This window comes from Plectrocnemia conspersa, unplaced genomic scaffold (assembly GCF_051122295.1).
Source record: "Plectrocnemia conspersa isolate PC_06_02 unplaced genomic scaffold, ASM5112229v1 ptg000012l, whole genome shotgun sequence".
NCBI lineage: Eukaryota > Metazoa > Arthropoda > Insecta > Trichoptera > Polycentropodidae > Plectrocnemia > Plectrocnemia conspersa.
In genome coordinates, this window is record NW_028277176.1 from 24,825,410 (window position 1) to 24,842,682 (window position 17,273).

The window sequence follows — 17,273 nt, forward strand, 5'->3', positions numbered from 1 at the left end:
ATAGACCAAATCGTGAGCCAGCATCTTATATAAGTATTTTTGAGAATCAGTTATTTTATTAAACTTACAGACAAAAAATTATAAATCTAAAACTTTATATAGCAGATTCACATGTAAACAGCATAATCGACTTACTTGATCTCACGAAGTTTTTAAATATTATATACTTATCAGCTTAGTTCTAACATAAGTTGACGATCTGTTTATTCCACTTAAAGGTGTGTACATTCATATACGTAGTCTATAAAAGAAAACAAATTTCGAAACAAACTGATTTACTAACTAATGTAATATAAATTCAAAGCTCAACATGCCCAAGAAAATGTATAATGCTTATTTTTGGGTTATGTAATATATTGTTATATTAAAATATTACTTCTAACGTTTTTAACACTGGTATTCGTTTCAAGTGCAAACTATGGTGCAAAATTAAAATATAGTTCTAGTCATCGGCCGTTGAAGATATCTTATTTTTAATGCTTGAATCAAATAGGTCTTCCAGAATAAATATATTTTATATATATATAAAGTATTATTTGCATTTCCATTGTTATATGTAGCGTGTTAGCTTGGATTATGAATTTTTCGAATCTGCGTAGATCTTCTTTTAAATTTAGCGTTGCTTCAGAGCAATTATTTATTATACATACATACATAAGACGGATTCAATGAAAACCTTGTGCGATATATGAGAGAAAAATGTAATAATTAAGGTTGTTAAGTGTTGAAATACAAATGTTATACATTGAGAAAGAAATGGTTCCATATCAAGTATTTTTCTGAAATAAAACATTCATTAAAGGACTGTAGTTGAATTTTATTTTTATAATTAAAAATGGTAAGGATATGAAATGAAACAGAATGATGCAAGTTGTACACTCATTTACTTATTAATCAGGTCATTATTTGCACTGTGTACCGGGGATACACAAACTGCATTCGCTTAAACTATTATCGAATAAAATATATGACATTATACAATTTCAACTGTATATAAATTATGTTCGCTAAAATGTACAGAAAAAAAGGACAAACCCTCATTAAAAATCACATAATATATCGGCGCACATATGAGTTATGATATATTTTTATCTAATTCATATTAAAATCGAGTAGTTTGGCAGAGGGTCACATTTTCCATAGATCTAATAGGAGAGAATTTTTGCATCTATTCTAGGAAGTTGTGCTTCCAAACATTCAGTATTGTTGAGCTATATGTAACATGTTTCAAAATGGGGGAACTTCAAAATGAGATTACAAAAAATATTGAGATGATAATTAAAACATATCAATTAAAGTATCCATCTAAGCTTTTGTAGTTTATTATATCATATTTAAACATGTACCAAAACTATATATGAGTGTTTAGATATTTTAAAGCTCAGATGGAAGGCAACAATTATTACTATAATAAAAAAATAAAGTCACTGCATAGATCACAAGTAAAGTTTTACATAAAACAACGAGTGTATTTAAAATTTATTTATATAATACAAATATAAAATTCATTGCAGTAATTAAAACTATGGTACTATAAAAACAATACAAAGTAAGAAAAAAATTATTTAGTCACTATTTTTAAGGTATATTTCATCTACTCTTATATATTTATTGCATCTTTATTAGGTATTCAATAATGGTAATAAAGTATAATTTGATTACAAAATAAAAATCAATAAAATATGCAGACAAATAACGCAAAAATGGTGTCAAAACAAAACATATAAAGAACCGTCGAACAAACCCACAAAAACACCAGAGAATAAAAAAAGAAACATTTTTCATTTAATTACATTTATAAAATTTATATAAAGTATTACTATAAAAATAATCCAAATGTACAATTTTAAAAGATGTGCCTTTATAAGTACAATTATTTACAATTCAATAAAATTATTGATATAATATATTAAGGCTCTAAGCAATACTTTCTCTTTTGAAGTTTTAAATACATATAAGACGAGAAGACAATTTGGTGATACATTTTTGACACATGCAAACTAATACCATTTATGGATCAGAAAAAAATATTGTTAAAAATACATACAATTTAATAAAAAAGGACATCAAAGCGCCATAATTAAAAATAAAATTATAATGTTTAAAACTAATCAAATAAACCCTGATAGCAATGCATGTCTAAAATGTACGTTTTTCTAATACCATAATTATTAAACAAAATACTCACAAGTTGAGAGGCAAGCAATCTTTTTCAAACATAAAAATAAATTTCTTTTCAAAATTACAATTAGTTTGCATTAAATGCAAAGTTTATGAGATGATTACTAAACTTTTTAGTAATATTCGAGCAAACCAGACTAAATGGAAAATTGTCTTCTTCCACTGATTTTGTTGACAAAGTTGCAGATCTTGAGAGCAGGTCCTAGTTTGAGTCCCATGTATTTCATCATCATATCAGAATTGAGGAGAAGCAGTGCTTTTCCGTCTATTTCCTGAAATAATAAATGATCACAATTAATATAAGAACGATACATATTTGAGAATACATATTTATTAAATTTACATGTTTTCTAAAGAGATCAGCATGTACAGCCATTCCTGGATCCGATGCAGCGATGAAGTCGATCACCTCATCGATGGACCATTCTGATGGCGATTGAGATGGCGCCGCCGGTCGCGGTGGTGCGGGAGATGAAGCAGCCACGGGGGAGGGTGGTTCTCGTTTACCAGTTTGCTGTATATCACAAGTAGTGGAGGTGGCGGGTTCGGGAGAAATGGGGTTTAATTTTGCCGCAGTTGCTGCTGATTGACTGTCAGTAGATTCACTCTGAAATGAAAAATAAAACTATAATATAAAACAGCTACGGGAAAACACACAAGTTTATAGTTCAGTGATTACATTAGATCGTTTCAGAGTGGCCGATAACTGAGCAGTGGTTGTAGGTGTACATTTCAGGCAGGGTCCGTTCATGGGCTCAAGAACTAGTAGACCAGTGCAGCATCCGAGATTGGAAGAGAGCTTTTCTAACCAGGCAGAAAGACCATTTGGACCATCAACTGATTCTAATGTTGGAATTTTAACAGTCACATTACCACCACCTATAGCAATCTGCAAAAGAAATAAGATATTCATTGATAAGATGTACATCAGTAATCTTTAGCATGTTAATTTGCAGTTGTATTAATTATCTTATTATAAGAGATAATAAGTTAATATGCATATTGGTGAGATTTACATTAAAGGTATATATTACTCATAATATTTGAATATGTATAGCGTATAACAGCAGATAATAGAAAATTTTTAACAGAGCAACGACGATTTGCTTTAAAATATATTACATATACATTCAAAATAGATTATATTTACCTGTGTATCAAATCCTTCGGTTCCGGATACTTTTGATACTGCTGCATTGAGGTCTAAACAAGCTGTTAAAATTTCTCGCATTACTCTTCGCGCAGCTCCCAATGGAGACGGAGCTGCCAATCCGTTGGTCGGTAACTGTGACACATTTACTAAAGGTCCTCCTGGGCAGGTCGTTCTTACGCGGACACGAATAGGGCCTCCGGCGCCTCCCACCGGACTATCAGCTTCTGGTAACGATGCAACAGACGCTCTTACTTTGAATCTAAAATAAATTAAACAATTAATATTTATCTCAATGTAGATTTAAAAATTAATTAAAAAAATCATACCTGTTGTTTCCCGGCACATTTTTCTGACCGGGCGGTTGCATCGGATGGCCGGACTTCGCACACCAACCAACTGGAAATATGTCTCTCGAGTCGTATCCACACCAATAGTCAAACGCTCCTCTCCAACCGTCAAAAGTAACGTGTATTTGATCGTCTTTAACTGTTCCAACCGTGGCCGTGCATATTAATTGAGGATTTTTCTTATCGACGGCTTCCAGTTTTTGTCCGGCGATGAACGAATTTATCGGCGGTAGCTGTGGTTCTTGTTGAAATATTTTGGTAGGAGCCATCTCGGCGCCGTTTAAAGTTTTTAATAGAAACATGGGCCAGCTGCTAGCGTTCATTCTGAACCCGAGCGGGGGCTGCAGCATGCCGCCGTTTACTTCGCAATGTCCAATTGGATGTATGTCACCAGAGTCCACAAGCCTCCAAAAGTCGTTTTTGTTGTCACTTCCATCCAAGCGGAGACGCAGTCGCGGCCCCACCGTGCTGACGACAGTAGCGATGCATATCGATGTGAGATTGCGCGGATCGAGAGCCTCTAATTTCATTCCTATTTTAAAGTCATTATGAGGTGGGGTCACAGCTTGCTTGAAACATTCCGGAGGAGCTGCCATGCTACCAGTCTCGCGTAGATATTCAGCCCAGTCGAATGTTTGCACTGATTCGTATTGAAAAGGTCCAGCCGTCGCGCCGAGTGGTCCCGGATACTCTATACCCGTGGGAGCCACAACGGCTACATGGGCTGGAATAGGTTTGTCGTTCTTTTTCTGATACCTGAAAAATAATACATTTTATCAATATTTCTAATTTTAAATCAAAACTATAATGTAATAGTAGTAAAAGTCCGCAATATTTAATTTATTACTTCTTAGCGATTTTACGACTGACCAATGGCACCTTGACTCGACTTTAGGTACCGGAACGAAATATATTAACTGGCAAGTTTATACCTGGCTTTATTAACGAGAACTGGTCTCATTGGATATTTTAATCTACCTTTCACTAGACAGCATATCAAATAAATATTTAATTTGTTGATTATATTGTATAGTTATTAAGTAAATATTGAGAAAATTTATATTTGTATATTTATTTATCGTTTAACTGCTATTTGAAGCGAATAACGAGATATAAATATTTTGTGTTTATCCATAAATTACCGATGTCGCTACCCATCCATTTTTAACCCTTTTAGAGCAACAGGACTAATTCATCAGCCCTGTGTGTATATGGGAAGAACACCATGGGTCGATTTAATCAGCCCAAATATGTAACTTAATTTTACTGATAAAATTGATAATCTCTCGTAAAACTTCGTGAAACACAAGCTATACATACATACACTATACATTCGTCTATAAACAATCTTATAATATTATCTAGGGAGCAAAAAAGTATTTAGAACGCCATGATGATATTTTTCGGACTCATGTGAATAAAAGCTGGTAGCAAAATGCAATAAGTTTGACCTTTGTCAACAGCATGCCATCAAAAAGCATGAATTTACATAGGTGAAAAGTTATTTCCTTGCCAATTTTGTAAGTGATAAAATAAATAAAAAAATGTTTGTAAGCATTTTATTACATTTAGAAATTATATATTTTTATTTTTAATATTCCTTTAGTATTCTCAATTGTATAACATGTGTTTTATTTAGTTCTAACTTTCTTGCTTCTCAAAAACTTACTGCTGTGAATCTTCATTTTCTTACTTAACGCAAATAAAGACATAATTACGGTCACAGATAACTGACACACATTTAGAATATCAACTGAAGCTGCGTCTATGCTTGAACAAAATATTCAAATGCTTTTCAACAGAAAACAGTAAAAAAAGGATGGCAAATTGTAACATTAACAAATATTTTTAATTAAGCATGTACTTTATTATGTAGGTTTCTTGTAGATACGTGTCTGGACGACTGAGAGGGAGTTTATAAAATCGAGATAAAAATAAGAATAAATTGGATTGGATTAAAAATATTCTGTACATAAAAATTAATATATAATACAGTGAAATCTCAGTATAGCGAAGTTCACGGGACCGAAGAAAAAAATTTGTTACACTGGAAATTCGTTATATTGAATGTAAGGAAGATGATAAACTTTTAATTACCATATTACTACAGCATCAAAATAACCTTACAAGATTGACAGATCGTTTTTTGTCTATTTTTAAGGATACACAATAAAATTTGTTGAAAAAATGTTTTATAAAAAAAGTTTGAGGGTCGGCGAAATACTTTGAATGTCGCTTGTGAACACATCCGGCACATGCCAAATCAAGGACGAACTGAATTCGGAGAAATATTATGTCAAGTTGTAATGTCATTCTTAAATTCGGATCGAAATATTTCGTTATACTGAGATCAGTCTACGTTTCAATGAAAATATTTTGTATGAATGTATTTTGGGAACAAATTGAAAATTCGTTATACTGGGAATTTCGTTATTTCGGTAATCGTTACAAAGAGATTTCACTGTATATGATTCCTTTAAATAAGTATAACATTCCTGTTATTTTCAGAATTCTGTTTTATTAACAATAAATATCAAATTATAATTTTGTGATTTTTTATTAACAGATTTTTAAATAAAAATATTCATTGGGGGGGGGGGTCAACTTTTCTTGAGTGCGGCCTTCAGAAATCGATAGGTTCCCCACACCTGATCTAAGTTATGATCATATTACCCCTTAGGACTTTTCAGAAAAAAAATATTGGCGAGTTGCGAGTAGGATGTGATAAAGTTGTTAGCAAGTCTAGATTACAAACATTAGTTGGGTCAGATATAACGGTCCAGTTCTTAAGGTTATGATATATATTTATGAACAAAACAAACACGTACATTAAAAATTCTATCATGGAATATAGTAAGTTAAGACTTACATATTTATATATGCTAACATTAAGCAACGATTTAAAAATGTTATATCAGTAAGGGTGGTACTCCAAGTCAATATTAGTATCAAATGAGAGACATGGCAGAAATATAGTTTTTAACTTGATACAAAATACTAATGTTTGTAAAGCAATGTGTATAATTGTATATCTTCCAATTGTCACCAAAGTCCTTGTAAGGTGCGATTCGTTTTAGACTTAACTATTCTTAACAAAATTTGAGCCAGTTTCAATTGTATAAAATCATTAACTCGCGAATCCAAAGGGCATTGGACCATTCAACGTCCAGTATTCAATAGCTCACATTCGACTTATACTAATCATTTGAACTAGTCAAGCGGAGAGTACTTGTATCAATTCTTTAATATGTATGTACAGCTCTAATAAACCATGTTTTTAAATTTTAGAAAAATGTTTTGAACTAGATAGTAATATAAATCGTCAAAACATGTCTTCATTGATTTAAAAAAATATTTATTTAAGCAGAGCATACCAGTTTTACTGCTATGCATACTGCACAGAAAAAAAATGCATATACAAAAACGACGTTCTTATAGAATCTTCAGATTGTGTAAATTCTAAGCCAGCTGCTTATAAAAGCTCTTATTTTTCAGGTCAGAATTTATATTAAAAGGTCAAAATAAGTATTACATGGTCAGAATTTATATTAAATGGTAAGAATTATTTTGATATATGGTCAGAATAATTTTTCAGTTGACGTATAGTGTTGTTATTGATGTAACACTGAAGATTGGTACAATCATTATCAGTGTTTTAGGTCCAACTTGTTTAATTGAGCTCGCAACATCAGATGTCAACACAACAAGCCAAACATGCTCTCCACCGCCACTGTCGTTATTCCTGCTTCATTCTTCACTCTGAATGCCTTCGCGTACTACATACAATTAAATAGATTCATCGAGTTATTCATAGGGTGTTCAATGTTTTGACCAATGCTTGCTCGCACTTAATGCTTGATGCCCATTTATATTTATAAATGTTATATTTTTTTAATTCACACGATCGTCCTATATTTTATTCTGACTGTATGCTATTTTTATTCTAACCATTTGATATTTATTCTGACCCTAAATAAATAATTAATAAAATTCTGACCCGAGATTTGATTTTTATTCTGGTCCAAAGTTGTTTTTAATTCTGACAATTTAATTTGTTGCCCACACTAGGTGATTATACAGGGCACACAGTGCCCTCGAGCTTCTCAATTAATGCACATATCGCAAGACAAATCCAAACGTCTTAGATGCTTTATTGCATATATTTTGTATATGTTGATGAAATATATAGTCCGTTTTCAATAGGACACCCATCTCTCCTACCACTACTGTACGACGAAGCACGTTGTTATCTATTTCATAGTCAAAATTAAGTAATGTTTTAGTTCTAGAATAGGTCATGGAATGACATTTTTAATGCTAAGTGGTAATCTATTATCGGATGACAATTCACATAGATATTCTGAAATCGAAGTTTTCTAAAATCTTCGATATTTTAATGAATTAATTACGCTCATTAGCGAAAAATAAGAATATAGAATTAAGTAAAACTTTATTAGAACAAGCATTAATGGGTCAAGATTAGAACCTTGAGGATTTCCTGAAATGCTTTTCTTACTTTCCTGTCGTTAATTATGCTAACAAGGAACGAGTTCTTTGTGGTTTGATGTTTGTAAACACTGGCCGAACACAATTTGCATTCGTCAATACTAAGCATGGAATTTCAACCGATTTAATTTGGAGAAAATAAAGGACTTTTTCCACAAATGAAGGACATATGGTCGTATCAGTTAGCATTTTAATCATCATTTCCAGGTTTACGCGAGTTATGAAGTATTAGGAAGTACCTGTTGAGGCAGTAAACGGAGCAGAATCCTTTGGCTCCCGGAGGCGCGTTGCCTCTGATTACGTTATCGCAAATTATGCAGGCGCCTTTTAGGTACGCCTTGCGGAACTCGCACAGGCACGTCTCAGAGCAGAACTCCTTCTTGCCGATCTGTGTGGGCAGAACGTACTTGAGGAGCGCTTTGGACTCGAGGCACCAGGTGCACACGTTGGAGCGCTTCGGCGGGCGGCCGGGGCCCCTGGGCCGGGGTGGCCCGCCGCCCGGGGAGGCCATCTCGAAGTCCGTCCGAACGAAACTCGAACAGCTCTCGAACGAAGAGTCCTCGGGTCAGGGTCTCATGCCGGCGCCGACACACTCACGTCATTGGTCGGTTTGGCCTAAACGCAGTGACTCTCGGCCATCGTGCGACGCTACGACGCTTGCGATTTTAAAACGACGAATTCATCAATTTTTATTAAATCCTCACGTGCTTTATTTTTATTTATGCCTTAAATTATACAAATAATAATTCTTAATAAATAATTATTTTTTCTACATTTTTTTAACTAACAACACATATTACTTAAAACTTTAATAACTCACAGTTATTGTCAATTAATATATTATTTAAAATATGTATAAATAAAGTGTTTGGGCTTATTTATATATTGTGCACAAAATGGTAGTTTGAAATGTTAATTTTTTGGTATACGCTTCGACGCGAATTTTGAGATTCGTATCCAAGCATAATTTATTTATTTAAAAAAAAAAAATTTTCAATAATAAAATGAATAAATAATTTTCAGTTTCATGGATTGACTAATGCGATCTAAGCACTCAGTATGCGCTCCTGTTACCGCATGACTCAATAAGACACACTAAACCAGTTCGTGTTTATGAATTTGTACACAAAATGAGTCTTCAGATCCACTAAGGAACGTATTGCCCTACGCCGCCGTCACGTCAGTGCTACCAAAAGGTAATTTATTAATTTTTAATTAATTATTTTTTAATTAATTTTTGTCCTAATGAATAAATATGTTCGCACAATAGCATCTTTTATTTATCATAAATAAAATCAATTTATTTAAATTTTTTTTTTAAATTTTGTTCTAAATAATATGTATACAGTAAGTTCTCGACTTACGCGGTTAATTCGTTCCAGAAAAATTCGCGTAAGTCGAAAATCGTCTAAGTAGAGGAATAATCATCCGATATGTATTAAATATTAATACATTCCCCCAATCATCCGAACGATACTTAAAAGAACTAAATGCCGTCTTCTTGTATGTATACATTAGGTTAAAATGAAAATAAAAGCATTATAAAAATGTATTCTATGTGTAAAATGTCTACAAACATTAAAATCTTAACTTTTTTTACAAAATAAAATGAGAAACCTAAAAATAATATTTATACATACATATTCATTAAAATATCATGTCATAATGTCTATACTATTCCATTTCAATATTTTTAGGTGTTGGATTTCTTTTATCTAATAAGAAACCGTACTTATCCAGTGAAGATTGTACACTAGATCTTTTTTCTCATAATAGATAATTTTATAACAGGAAATAGCGTCCTGAACTGCTTTATTGGCTTTCTCAAACCGATAAATGTCGGGATCTTGTACTTTTAAACCAGCCATTCCTTGGTCTATCAAATTGAGGCATTCTTTCATTTTTTGTACTCAAATTCTTTTGTTTCTTTGACTTCCTCCTCCGAATCACCGCCGTTGTTTCTATATTCTTCAAGTTCTATTAAATCTTTATTGTTTAATTCCACTCTATGACTTTCTAACAATTCAATGAAATCATTTTCATTTAGATTTAAATTTAATTGGTTTGTCATTTCAACAAGATCATTAATTATGTTATCTTCCTGCATGGGGTCTTCAACAACTTCAAAAAATTGAGGAGTAAGCTTCTTCCAAACGTTTTTCATGGTAGACTTTGCAATTTCATTCCAGGCAACACCAATATTTTTAACAGCTTCATAAATATTGTGTTCTTTCAAAAACTGTGTGAGTGATATACTGTTTTGCCCTTCAGTTACCTTTATGGCATTTCTAAAAGTTGTCCTTAAATAATATTTTTTAAAGCTTTGTATTAGACCTTGATCCATAGGTTGTATTATAGAGGTCGTATTTGGGGGGAAAAATGCTATTTTGATATGTTCGTGATCACACGGTGGATGTCCTGGTGCATTATCAACCAGGAACAAAAATTTACGCGAAAATCTATATCAACATCGATATTATAACAAATTTTAAATTTTCGAAATTTTTAACCGCGTAACTACGAATCCGCGTAAGTAGATACCGCGTAACTCGAGAACCTACTGTATAAACATGCAGAACGGGGAGAGGGGGAAAAAGTCAAAATAATCGATTTGGCGGTATTTAATTTAACACTATACCACTGGATACGTTGTAAGTCTTCAAGTCAGTGGCAGATGATCCATTAAGCAAAACAAGCGCGAGCTTGGATCTCGCAAAGCCCTCTGATAAAAATATAACAATAAAATATTATTTTTTATACATTTATAAGAAATATTTAACTAGTGAATTTATACAGCTAGGATATTTGCATTTGTGATAAAGCTATTTGTACGTTTACATTAAAGCTCCACTACCAGCAACGACCCTACCTGACAATTTTTCTCTTATTCCAACACATAGTTAGTGTTCGATGTTTTCAACAAATTTTCAGGTGTTCAACTTTATTCGATTTTGAAAATCCATATAATTATATTTCTATTTAAGAATAAACGAAATATATCTTATTGTTAGCTCTTATATATACACACATATATAACCACACTTATGTTACGCTTGAGCCCCTGAAAAGTTTGCTTCGCCACTGCTTCTAGTCATTTCGAAGAGTTAAAATGTAAAAGTTTGAAGGTGACCAAAGCTGACGATCAAATTATGAGCGGTTGCTTCCTCTGGATTTCGAAGAGTTGTTTGTGCCGATTCTGCAAAAGCTCCGCTTCGATGTGAGTCCAATGCCTGCACTACACTCTCTGGAAGTTGGCCAAGGTTGGCCAAGGACGAAGAATATAGTGGGTTACTTCGGGATTACTTCGGTCGAGTTCGGTTCTGCCCGCTCTAAAATCTCTCGGAAGTTGTCCGAGGTTACCGAGAACGGGAGGTAAAGTGGGTATAATTCAGTCAACTTGGCCACCTTCGAGCGCTTCAGAACATTGTCGATATAACCAAACATTATTAAAAAATAATTAGTGTTACTTGATTTTCTTAAAAAAAATCGTTTCGAATATCCTTATGTATTTTCCTAGATCGGTTTATATAAATGACACACCATAACGAATTCTTATTAAGAATCGATTACGACAAATTCTAGGATAGTCACAGATGTGGTGTTTGTATTCTAAAGTATAATTTTTATGCCTTATGGAATTTTGCAAAAGCCGACAAAGATTTTGCGTAAATTAAATATCTACGACCGAAAAGTTTTCACTGATATTGTATTGGTGAGTGTCCACACAAACTTTTATAATTATCAGTAGCGTAATTTTATTATTATGACAATTTAAAAATTGCGATTATTTTGCACATATTTCGATCGCGTGTAAATATGCCAGCTGTACGCGACAGAAGCCCCCGTCCAGACGGCATATGATATTTGCGGCAGTGTGGTCGCTTATTCGAAGTTGTAGGTCTCGGCCGACTTCAGTTAAACTTCGGTTCGGACAACTTCCAGAGAGTGTAGTGCAGGCATAATATCTTATTGCAGTTTGTTCCTTTTAGGTACGTCGTATAAACGCCGTTACTTTGAAAATTTGATAAAAATTACTTGAATGAGTTATGCGATAAAAAAAAGATACGCTATATATATTTTAATCAGTATTCGAGGACAAAGAAGAAATCGTGTAAAGAGGCGTAAAGCTAGTAGGGCCACATTGGCTGATAAATTATTATTATATTAGGAAATTATATTAAATAGGAAAATTAAATATGGTTTACTATATTCTCGACCGTAATTAATAACTGTTAATAGTATTGATAACACACATAGACAGTCATTATAACAATAATAAATGCACATAGTTTGTGTAATAATACATAAGGTCAATAGAATTTTATAACATATCATAAGAATAGATCACTCGGTATCATGGACATGAAAATCATAATACGATATTTTACGAGAAATGATATGTGCGTAAGGGCTAAAAAATTAAAGCAATATATATCATTCATTTTAAAAACTCAACCATTAGGTGGAATTAAAGAACTAATAACTACTGAAAATTCTTGACTGAATTTCGTTAATGTGTTTGTTTTTCAATTTTACTAAAAAGGGGGTGCGAAAAATGAAATAAATAAGTCAAAAATGTGGTCAAGAACGATTGTGTACCTCTGTTAAAAATATATCACTTTTATAGAGTGAAAATAAAATTATTAATTTTATTATATAAATAAATACTATGTTTTATTATTGTTATGAGTTAATTACCTAAAATAAAAATAAATAAAAAAATGCGTATTTAAATACGTTTACTATAGAAACCAAGAGCAAAAAATTTTTATGCTTGCAACACTAGACGCGAATTCAAGTCAGTTTGACGTTTCTGTCGTTGAACCGGTGTTTCTGTCGTTCAACGTCCGTAAATATGAGTAGAAGAAAGCGACCAAAGGTAAATGAAACTCGAAACATATTAATTTTATTTAAAGTATTCTAAGTGAAAAATATTTTTATGATTATAATTGTACAATTGTCCAAGAGTTTAATTTTAGAGGTTATGTTATTATTTATGTTTCCACATAAAATAGGTTGACGGGCGGGAAGTAGATGAGAAGCTTAAAGCTCCCGAAGATAGCGAATCTGATCATTCGGACAAATCCAAATTGATATCCAACAGTCCTGTCGTTGCTGCTGCGCTTGATATATCAACACGAGCATCCACTGAAGCTGCGAACAACTCCAGTGTAAAAAAAGATGAAAAATCCACATTAGGTGAAGAAACTAAAGTTGATGAACCGGAAGAGATTAATTTCAGAGAGATGCTGACTGGGTATGTGATCCATTTTAAATTTTAAACTCTCAAAATGTAATTGGAAAGTAATTAACAACGATGTTTTTAGCTTAGAAGGAGCTGCATTCCAATCTCGACTGCCGTTCGATCGCATGTCTTCATTGGAAGCGGGAAGTTTTCCTGATTTCACCACTGCGATGACGCACATGTTCATTCAGATAAGAAACCGTATATTAAAAATGTGGGTAGAGAATCCTAAAATGCAACTTACGGGTGAAAATTCATTAGTCAATATGGAGGTAGTATTTTAAAAATTGTAACGGTATACAAAGTGAAACTGTACTCATATATTAATATTATATTAGGTGCCATACAATAGTGATCCACTTCTCGTCAATCGAATACACAGCTTCCTTGAAAGACACGGATTTATCAATTATGGACTATACAAGAGATTAACTCCAATTCCAACTCCACCAAAAGGAAAATCAGCTCCTAAAGTTATTATAATTGGAGCTGGTAAGTATTGCGACAATGATATAATCAAAATATAATGTCAGATTAAACAATATTATATTATAGGAGTATCCGGTTTAGCAGCTGGTAGACAGTTGCAGTCTGCAGGTTGTGAAGTTGTTCTTCTGGAGGGAAGAGATAGAGTCGGAGGAAGAGTTGTTACTTATAGAAAAGGTCCATATGTCGCCGATTTAGGTATTATAAATAGTTTATAGCTACCTAAGTAGTAGATTTGTTTTCTAATTTTCATCAAACGATTTTTTATAGGAGCAATGGTAGTAACAGGTCTTGGTGGAAATCCTGTAACAACACTCTCACTCCAAATGGATATGGAATTGCATAAAATAAAACAAAAATGTCCTTTGTACGAAGCTACCGGAAACCAGGTCCCGAAACATAAGGATGAAATGGTATACAATGTTAAATATAGTCATCATTTATTGAAAATAAATATTATAATTGTGATTTTTTATTAAAAAGGTTGAACGCGAATTCAATAGATTATTGGATGCAACTTCATATTTGTCACATCAAGTAGATTTTAATTACTTTGGAAATAATCCCGTCTCATTGGGTCAAGCGTTGGAGTGGGTTATAAAACTGCAACAGAAAAATGTGAAACAAAAGCAGGTTTGTAATATTAGAAATTTATTAAATCATTGAAATACATATCATAATTTTTAAGAAAACCTTCACAAATAAAAAAATATTTTTGAGATTTTTTAGAAAACTGGTTGAAATAAAAATATTTCACTATATGAAAAATATGATTATTGTCTCAAAAAAAATGCAATGCATGGAAAAAAATATGCAATATTAAATAGCATAGGGATGCGTAAAACTTCTAGGAATTTGCCAATGATGTCGTTTGATTCCTTAACCTGCTCTATGCAGTAATTTATTAACACATCATAATTTCTCATTAGAGCATAAAGTGCAGAATATCTTGATAGCCATATTACTTCATTATGAAGTCTGAACGATATAACATCAATATCAAAAATATCGACTAATTCTTTAAATTTTTCAATTCTTACAGATGACCTACTAAACATTGTATATATTGTTCCTTAAAGGGTCTCGATTTCTTTAATAAAAAGCACCCATTTCCAAGCATCATCTATTCTTAGATCTTCCCTGTGAGCCAAACAGTGTTGTTGATTCAAGTGTTCAATTATTTCTCGTAGCCGTGCAGCTACACCATTTGTTTTCCTAACATTACAGCGGTTTCATTGGAAGTGAACATAACCATTTTATAACAAATACATATTATTTTCATTATAAAACTTTTTTATTTCTGTTATAATAGAAATACCGTCACATCAAATTAAATTAATAATTCCAGCAAATGTTGTTTTATAACATAATTCAGAAACTGGTCTATATTTCATTTATAATATCAATTTTTTCTACGGAAATATCAGTGCTTTCATCTACTTTTAAAGTATGAAATAAAGATGTTCTTATTTCATCCATGATCACTTTATGCAAGACCGTATTGATACATTCAACAAATTCGAATGCATAATTTTTGCTGCGCAATGAATCAGGAATTTTAATATATTTCCCAACATGATCATGTATATTTTGCACGGAGAGCATAGAAAAATTTATGGTGATTGCTAAAATAACATTACCGATTAAATTTTTGATCATGTTTTTGGCTGCTCTTTTGCGTTCCGCAAATTCTATTCTGATACTTTAATCTTCCGGGATTTCAATCAAAATTCTTAAAATTCCTCCATTTTTTTTGTTCCAATTAGAAATAACTGAATCAGAATGGACTTTTTGACTTATGTGTCACTTTTCACTTATGTGTTTAACTTATGTGACTTTTTGACTCATGTGTCGTCCATTTATTTCCAGTGGTAAATTCCCCCTTAGAATTCGATTGACTGCAAATTTTACAAATTATATCATTCGTATTGGTGCGATAATCAAAAATGTCTCCGAACTTCACTGTTGAAATTTGTGATGATTTTGATGATAGCATTTCAGTTTCAATTGACAAAGACAGCCATTCAAGTTTAAATTCCTCACGTTTTTTATGTTTTGTGAGAAATTCGATGAAAACTTAAATTAATATTGCTAAACGATAGTGTGTGAATATTTAATACTTACAATTAACCCTTTGCGCTCGTAAGTCGACTATGTGTCGACATCGTATTTCAAGCGTTGTACTCGAACGTCGACAATATGTCGACAAAACTTTGAATGCATTTATTGGCTTTGTGTTCAAGCAAATTTTGAAAATTTAAATTTATTAATAGTAAAAAGACTTCTGTTAAACACATTTCAGTAATATTGAATTTTTAACTTATGCAAATAACTCAATAATCTTAAATTTACAAGTGTAAGTTTATTGTAAAATTTTTCATCGGAACATGGTCAAAGCGCGCGCTGTTAGGACGGCATCGCGCTAGACTTGACAGATTTAGGTTGTCAATTAATGCTTTAAAACTGATTTTTTCCTTCTAAGGGCATCTATATTTTTATGATATGGGATGAAACGGGATCATATGCTCTAATTGTGCATAATTATTACTTTATATTGTGTGTCTGTTATGAAATAAAAATAAAATTTTTAAGACGGAAAAAAGAGCGAGATGCCGTTATGCTAGCAGAGCTCGCTTACTCGCTCGCACTAGTAAAATGAGCGATTGACAACTATCGACCTGGGTACTCAACTCAAACGATAATATTAGTCTCGACACATTTAATATATTTTCGAGCTAGTAAATAGCTAAATTATGTAAAACAGAATTAGTAATCTGTGTTTTAATTATTTATAAATACATATATTGATTTTCTTTTAAAAATTATCCATTTAATTACGAATGACGATATAATATTGAATTTTTAAGGACGTGACGATGAATTCGATATTAACCGTGATATTATTACTGTGACAGTAATAGTATGCGTTTATGCTAAGACTATTTTTACCAATTTTAAATCTGGTACAAGTATTTAAAGTTTCAAGTTTTAGGATAATCTTTTAATGTAATAATTTTTTATGATCAATTTATTTATATTTTTAAGGACTGTTTTAATAAATTCAAAACTTAAAAATTCAAAAATAAAGCCACGAGGCCAAACTACGCTGGTTCGCTCTAGGTGTAAAAACGCCTGCCAATCCAAAACAGATCCCCACAAAAAAACAATGTAATATTTATCATTTCTGCCTTAAATGGGCAAATACATACGAAAAACTTGTATAATATTTGTCTAAATATAAAATTTGATCATTTTCACAAAATATAATAAAACTTTACCAGCCCCACCTATTTTTTTTATGTACGAAAAAATTGGGTGGGGCCTGGCCCCAATTGCATTTATATTATCACCACAG

General features: G+C 32.2%; 2 protein-coding genes across 2 annotated transcripts in view; one reads left to right on the forward strand and one right to left on the reverse strand.

Annotated features, from left to right (window-relative positions):
- Nucleotides 1-865: 865 nt before the first annotated feature.
- On the reverse strand, nucleotides 866-8,813 carry Scm (Polycomb protein Scm). The gene is made up of 6 exons (XM_088199498.1): nucleotides 8,427-8,813; nucleotides 3,661-4,437; nucleotides 3,332-3,593; nucleotides 2,861-3,070; nucleotides 2,525-2,788; nucleotides 866-2,453 (listed from the first exon to the last, which is right to left on the reverse strand). Exons 1-6 carry the CDS (start codon nucleotides 8,696-8,698, stop codon nucleotides 2,319-2,321), a joined length of 1,920 nt encoding a protein of 639 aa, XP_088055624.1. The 5' UTR covers nucleotides 8,699-8,813; the 3' UTR covers nucleotides 866-2,318.
- Nucleotides 8,814-12,957: 4,144 nt separating this feature from the next.
- Nucleotides 12,958-17,273, forward strand: part of Su(var)3-3 (lysine-specific histone demethylase Su(var)3-3) — a 479,500-nt gene continuing 475,184 nt past the window's right edge. Inside the window, exons 1-7 of the mRNA XM_088199219.1 lie at nucleotides 12,958-13,066; nucleotides 13,203-13,444; nucleotides 13,515-13,704; nucleotides 13,771-13,924; nucleotides 13,988-14,116; nucleotides 14,189-14,331; nucleotides 14,402-14,551. Coding sequence (XP_088055345.1) covers nucleotides 13,043-13,066; nucleotides 13,203-13,444; nucleotides 13,515-13,704; nucleotides 13,771-13,924; nucleotides 13,988-14,116; nucleotides 14,189-14,331; nucleotides 14,402-14,551 — 1,032 coding nt within the window. The 5' untranslated portion in view covers nucleotides 12,958-13,042. The remainder of the gene's footprint in view (nucleotides 13,067-13,202; nucleotides 13,445-13,514; nucleotides 13,705-13,770; nucleotides 13,925-13,987; nucleotides 14,117-14,188; nucleotides 14,332-14,401; nucleotides 14,552-17,273) is intronic.